Source organism: Cnephaeus nilssonii (assembly GCF_951640355.1).
Source record: "Cnephaeus nilssonii genome assembly, chromosome: 20".
NCBI classification, from domain to species: domain Eukaryota; kingdom Metazoa; phylum Chordata; class Mammalia; order Chiroptera; family Vespertilionidae; genus Cnephaeus; species Cnephaeus nilssonii.
Window position 1 is genome coordinate 39215600 of NC_137091.1, and position 7095 is coordinate 39222694.

Genomic DNA, 7095 nt, shown 5'->3' on the forward strand with positions numbered 1-7095 from the left:
GGCCCACCTAAGTGCATATCTCAGCAATGCCTTTGTCTAGCTGTGAGACCTTGGGCAAGTCTCTGTCCATTTTCTTTTTCTTTCTTTTTTCTATGCAGCACTTCACCAATTCGCATGTCATCCTTACGTAGGGGCCATGCTAATCTTCTCTGTATCATTCCAATTTTAGTATATGTACTGCCGAAGTAGGCATTCTGCCCATTTTCTCATCTATACAAAGGGATAATTCTGAGATCACCTCACAGGCCTGTTGGGATCATAACACATGTATAGTGGTAACTGTGGTGCCTGCCACGGCTAGAAGTCAAAGGTTCGCTGTTACTGTAGCTGTGAATTACTGGACTGTCTCCAAGTATACTAAGAACTCACCCTCCATGCCGTCTGCCTGGAATGTTCTCTTATGCTAGCAGATTCCTACCTCCTTTAAAAAGCCTCTACTGATCTACCACCGAGCTTCGTCCCCTGCTATGGAACCCACTGTCCATGTGTACCCCCATCACAACCTTGAGGAACCTGGAGCTGAGCTCTGTCTGCCCGAGGGGCAGGGCAGAAGCGTGACTTGTCTCTTACCCCAAGCATCGCCCAGCACTCAGGGAGGACTTAGGACACCCAAGCTGATAAAGAATCAACGAGACACACTTAGAGAGCAAGGCCATCTGTACTTGTGCATGTTCCTCACACACTATAGGCCTCCTGGGCCGAGCCCCGTGTCTGACTCATTCCTGGGACTCCAGCATCCCTGTCTGCAGCTGAGCACTAGGGCACCTAGAGGTTTCCTTCCATCGTTAAAGGTGAGATTAAGGAAGCCCCGAGAAGTCAGTACCTTCCTCCACCAGGCATGGCTGAGTCCTGGGTGCTGAAAGTCCAGGGAAGCTAGGGCTGGGGGGCAGCGAAGGACCTAAAGATGTATGGGGCACATACCTGAGCACATGGCCAGGGCTCAGGAAAGGTTACCTGATGTTTCTGGGTAGCAGGGTGATGCAAAGAACCTTGGCAAACCCTGCTATGTGGGGTGACCTGGGACAGATCGTATCACGTCTCAGAGCTTCAGTTTCCCCTCAGGCAGAGGAAGGTGACAAGAGAAACCTGGCAGGGCTGTCCTGAGGAGCCAGTGGGTAAGATGCCCGGGTAGATCCTGGAACCCATTGGGGTGGACTTGCCAGGGTGCGGTCCCCTTCCTCCCCAGAGGAGCCCACACTTGCTGCTGCAACCAAACTCTTCTTGTTGCTCTTAGCTGTGTCACACGAAGGCCGTGTCCAATTGCAACAGCCCGCTCGCTTCACTGGCCCCCAGTGCCGCCTGGCACAGCTGCAGTGTGTCCTCAAGTGCCAGCGGCTGGGATGTCTCGATGATGGCGATGGTCTCCCCGAGCTCAGTGCACATGATAGTCTGCTGAGGCTGGGTGGGTGGGGGTGAGGCGGGAGGTGGTGATCTGGGCTGTAGTGTCATCGTCCGTGCTCGAGCATGGACCCGCTGGTGCAGGCGCAGGCCTGCCATGGCACGGAACCAGCGGCCACACGTCCCGCAGTAGTAGGGGCTCTTGTTGTAGAGACCAGTGATGGGGAGGCGGGGTGCTCGAGCGAAGGCCACTGGCCGCAGGTGCAGCCTCCGATGCTGCTGCAGGTTGGAGCTCTGTGTGAAGCGCTTACCACAGTCCAGGCACTGGTAGGGACGCACGCCTGTGTGGGTCAATTGGTGGCGGCTGAGATTGGCCAGAGAAGCAAAGGTCTTGCCACAGGAGTGGCACTGGAAGGGCCTCTCGCCCGTGTGTGTCCGCAGGTGGTTGTGCACATGGACCAGCTTCTTGAATCCCTTGCCACAAACCCCGCAGCAGTGTCGCCGCTCAGGGGGCCCATGGACTGTACGCCGGTGCCGAGAGAGGCGGGAGGCTGAGGCGAAGGACTTTGAGCACTGTGGGCAGGGCAGCTGGGCAGGTGGGGTCGGGGGCGGTGGCGGGGGCATGGGCTCCGCTGGAGTCAGGGAGGCTCCTGCTGTGAGGGGGGGCACCCCACTCTTGCCGGCGTGGGTGCGCCTGTGGTAGAGAAACTTGGTCATGTTGCTGAATGTCTTGCCGCAGCGGCAGCGATGCAGTGGGTTGGCGGTGTGGGCCCGCCGGTGGGCCACCAGGGTGAGTTCTGTGCTGAAGCCACGGCCACAGTCCACGCAGAGGTAGCGGGCTTCCCCACGGTGCAGCCGCAGGTGCTGTTCCAGTGAAGCTGCTTTCTTGAAGACCTTGAAGCAGGTGGTACACTCGTGTGTGCCCCCGACATGGGCCCGCCCATGAGCCAGGAGGCGGTTTGCTGAGCTGAAGCTGCGCTGGCACTGGCTGCAGCGGAAGGGGTGGGTTGTTGATGCCGGGCCATGGGATGCACGCCGGTGTCGTCGGCGTGCCTCTGCGGAGGTCCAGTGTTGGGGACAATCTCCACAGTTCTGGGTCCGGGCATCTGTGGACTTGTCGCCCTCTATAGCCCTGTCACCAACCTCTGAGGCCAACGCCTCCTCCTCCTCCGTCTCATCATCTTCTTCATCCTCATCTTCCTCTAGCCCATTGCATTCCTCTTTCTCTAGGGAGTCAAAGTGGGTGCCTTGATGCTCCAAGAATTCCTCAGGGGTGGCGCAGAGGGTACAGCATTCAGGACACTCATAGGGCTCCATCTTGACTCCAGGTGGAGCAGGAGACTGAGGTGGCGGTGCTGAGGGAGGGGGCGGGGGAGGCGGCAGCACTGGTGGTCCGGCCGCTGCAGTAGAAAGGTGCTGGGCCTTCCGATGAGCCACCCACAGCTCAGGCAAGGGGAACAGCTCCTGGCAGTCCCCACACTGGTACTGGATCTGGCTTGCAGACGCCTGCAGGTGGGAGTCCTGGTGGGCCAGGAGCTCACCGCGGGAGAGGATGAGCTGGCTGCACTCACCACACTGGAAAGGCCCATCCTCAGTACCTGGCACCAGCTCTGGCTCCAGGCCAGCGTCCTGGGTGGTCAGTGCCTCCTCCTCTGGGACAGTGGGCACATGCTGATCCTGGTGTGAGATGACCTCCTCCAGTGTGTTGTAGAGGCTGCCACACTCAGAGCACATGAACTGGTGGTGCTGGAGGAAGAGGGAGGAGGCCAGGGCTTCCTCAGGTTTCATATCAGTCACCTCTGTTGCCATCTCCATTGCCCTTGGTGATATCTGGGTCAGCATCTCGGTCATCTCGGCCATCTCTGCCATTGTGGGGAAAGCAGTGCCTGGAGAAAGAAGGGAGCTGGTGAGGCACCAGGAATCCAAGGGGAGAGGGGATGTCTTAGGAGTTCCTTGGTCCATCCTGTCACTCATTAGCCTCTGTCAGTCACCAAGGTTAGACCCAGCGTTTGTGCCTCAGTCTTTAATGAGCCTGTGACTCTGAAGCGAACACACGTCCCATGGCGGCCAGACGTCTGCAGGAGAGACAGCCCTCCTCAGTCTGGCCTCTGATGCTGCCCTCCGTACCCAGAGGGATGGTTGCACCCTTTCTGAGAACACATGTCTTTCTGGGCCTCTCGGCCTCTGCCTGTGCAGGTTCCTCTCTGTGCAGCACCTGTCCTCCTTCTACATGGAGACAGAGATGCAGCAAAGAGGTTAAGAGCCCAGGCCCTGGGACCACACTGCCCTTGGCTTGAATCTGAGCTCCACCACATACTTCCTCTCTGGAGACCGTCTTCTCCCTTGTGAAATGGGGCTAAAAGTAGTACTGACCACAGAGTCCCTGGTACTTAATAAAGGCTAGGCAGAACCACTGGTAGTTACCCAGAAATGTTTTTGGACCCTAGGTCTTTGATGCTTGCTATTCCTTCTACCAAGTAAGTTCTCTCCTCTTCTCCTCTAGCAAACTCCTCCCCAGCATTTCCTTTGTGAAGCTTTTTCCGACCTGTCTACAGCCTGAGGCTGGTGGCCACTCCCCTCCTCCTCAGTCACCAAGGTTATCCAGTGCCACCTCTATTATAGCAATTATCATGAACTTGGGATGAAGTCTCTGTGTTCCTCACTGAGCTTGTAGGCAGGACAGGTCTGATTCACTATAGGGACCGTTGTCACCAACTAAAGCACTGACCAGGGACGGGGATTTTAACTATTAAACTTTTATCTATGTGCTCCATCTCCCCGTCTAAACGTGTGGGCTCAGTTCATATAGGTCATTTCACATAGCAGAGGCCCAGGGTCTCTTCAGCAAATGACACCCCCCCCCCCCGCCAACCCCACAAGTATAAGAGCTAATTTTCCCAATTCAATTTCCACCTTCTCCATCTCTTCAACACATCTGTTAATGCCAGAGGGCAGTCTACAGCCTGGCACATAAACATTGCTCCTATTAAGTTCCCAGAGGGCAGGGATTTTAGTCTGGTCATCACTGATACAGTTCCAATGCCAAGAACAATGCTTAGCACACCTTAGACACTGAGTGGATATTTAGTGAATGAATAATCCTCCCTCCAGGAAGTGAGGCCCCAGTGTACATTCCACCTCCCCACCAGACCAACTCTCCTGTTAGAACTCCCACAAAAACAGCCCAGCACAGGACCCTGCTTTCAGCTGGTGCCCAATAAATGCTCCTTGAGTAAAAAATTCACTAAAAGCCCAGGAGTACACTATCCTTAACTTCCTCACTAATTTTTGAGTTGCCAGGGCCTGAGAGTTTAATTTTTTTCTTGTTTACAGCCCCACTCTAAACAGAGAACTCTAGGAGGGGGTCCAGTGCCTGGTGTCAAGTTTACGCCAAGTAGTACCCAGTAAAGGTCTTTCTAGAAGGTAGGTAGCCTGAAAGACCTAACATTTGGATTTTCCTCGTTTACATTCCCCCCTTCCCAATCATGGATTGTAAACTATTGGGGGGAGGAATGGGGGGTTTTCTATACAGTAGACCAATCAGTCCTTCCAGGAAAAGAACCCACCAGGGGCCTGGAAGTTCAACTTTCTCGCTGCACAGCTACACATCCCTTTTCTCTGACCAGACACATCGACTCTGCAACCTAAGAGCTCCCTTGCAAAGTGTCGGGGAACGGAGAGCTCAAGGGGAGGGTCCGGCACACCGCCGGAGTCCATCAATGCTCCAGGGCACATAGCAAGGAGCGCTCTCCTTCCACTCCGCGCCGCTCCCGCCACAGCGCAGGCCCCAAAGCTCTTCGACCTCCGGCGTCCCCTTCGTCTCCCTCCATCCTCTCCGTCGGCCCAGCGCTCTCTCTTCACCCGCCCGCCCCCGCGGCGCGGTGACCCTCACCCGTCTCTCTCGCCTCCTGCAGACCCCGCCGCTCCTGACACAGACCCCCGGCTCCCGGTGTGCGGCACCCCTCACCATCCACACCTCCCATTGGGCGGCGCCCTTACCCGTGGCGGCCAATCAGAGCCGGCAGCGTAGGGCACGCGCCCTGGAGCCTGCGTGTTGAAGCTCAGGCGGGGCTCGGCGAGTGTCTCCACGCACACACGGCCGAGCCCTGTGGGCTGGGCTCGGGGCTCCGAGGGGCGCCTGCGCAGTTCTCCCCGGCTGGCCGCGTTGGTGCCTCGTCTGCTGGGAGAGGCGGGTGCGCACGGTTGAAGTGAGGGTGGACTGGGCGGCGTGAGACCTTGACCGAGGTGTCATAGCTGAAAAGATTGAGCATCTCTGGGAACACAGCTTCGGAGCCAGACACACTGGGAGGACTTCTCTCTGGACCTCACTTTTACTCCTGTGTAAAATGAGTCGTATCCAAGGTTATTGAGGGAACTGGATGCAATCAAACACAAAAACTGGCCCGGTGTGGCTTAATGGTTGAGTGTAGACCTACGAACCAAGGGATCCCAGTTCGATTCCCGATTAGGGCACATGCCTGGGTTGCAGGCTCTCTCATCGATGTTTCTACCTCTCCCTCTCCCTTCCTCTCTCACATAAATAACATATTTTGGCCCTGGCTGGGTAACTCAATTGGTTAGAGCATCGTCCTGATATCCCAAGGTTGCGGGTTCGATCCCTAGTAAGAAGCAACCAATGAAAGCATAAATAAGTGGAACAACAAAATCGAGGTCTCTTCCTCTCTCATAAAAAGAAAAAACAAGTACTCGCTTCGGTAGCACATATACTAAAATTGGAATGATACAGAGGAGATTAGCATGGCCCCCCGCACAAGGATGACACGCAAATTCATGAAGCGTTCCATATTTTTAAGGCATGGCCTTGTTTTCCTGGATTGATTAGATGACCCTATATGCTTTTGACTGATTAAAGCATTATTTTCATTTTATAAGCTTAAAAAATAAAAATAAATAAAAAGCGCTCAGTACAGGGCCTGATACACCGTGGCTGCTCACTATAACCCATTCAACATGGACATACTCCTTCCCAGTTTGCTTTCCCTTCCCTCCCACTCTTCGGTGGGTTTAATGATATGCACTTACTGGGCACCAATGTGTGCCCGACCCAGGACGGGGTTCCATAGGTTACAACTGCCATCAGAAAGAGGAAGGGACTCTTCCGAGGTCACTACTGCAGCCCAAGCAAAACCAGTGCTGGCTGAGCCAGTGCCTGGAAGGACCTAGGCCTCCCGCTTCCCAAGGGGAGATAATTATGGGGTGGGAACCTGACTTGAGGCAGGTGTGGCTATGATCTTGAGTGACCTATGTGTGGGGGCGGGGCGGGGGCAAGCAGCCTGCATGCCAACTCTTTTGATAAGAGACCTGCTCTCCCCAGAGAGAAACTCATAGGTGCAGGTTAGAGAGGGGATATTGGGAGATCCTGTGACCTTGGAGGGCAGATACTAGAAGGGGTTATAAGAGGCAGCGGGGTTCGTGGTGGATGCCGTCAGGAGGTGCACAGTTGGGATGGAGGGGCCTATTGCAATCAGGAAGGCAGTATTGGTTCCTAACATGAGAAGGAGGAGTCCTTGTCTTGATCAGGGGAAGGAATTTATAGATGGGTGTTGGGGGTTCTGTTGGATGTTGAGGGATTCCAGTTTGCAGGTTCCTGGTTGGCATTAGAAGTAAGGGGGAGTTTAAAGGAGGAGAGTCCAAGTATTGATCATAAGGGCTTGGGCACTGCTCAGACAGGAAGGTCGGTCGTGACCGTGGTCTTTTGCTATGGGCAATGGTACTGTGGGCGTCTAAATGGTGATT

The 7095-nt window shown here is 55.1% G+C and overlaps 1 protein-coding gene across 1 annotated transcript; it reads right to left on the reverse strand.

Moving 5' to 3' along the window:
- Positions 1-639: 639 nt before the first annotated feature.
- Positions 640-5321, reverse strand: ZNF526 (zinc finger protein 526; the record flags this gene model as incomplete). The annotated part of the gene is made up of 2 exons (XM_079800091.1): positions 640-3224; positions 5231-5321. 2 exons carry the CDS (start codon positions 5319-5321, stop codon positions 1240-1242), a joined length of 2076 nt encoding a protein of 691 aa, XP_079656217.1. The 3' UTR covers positions 640-1239.
- Positions 5322-7095: the final 1774 nt, after the last annotated feature.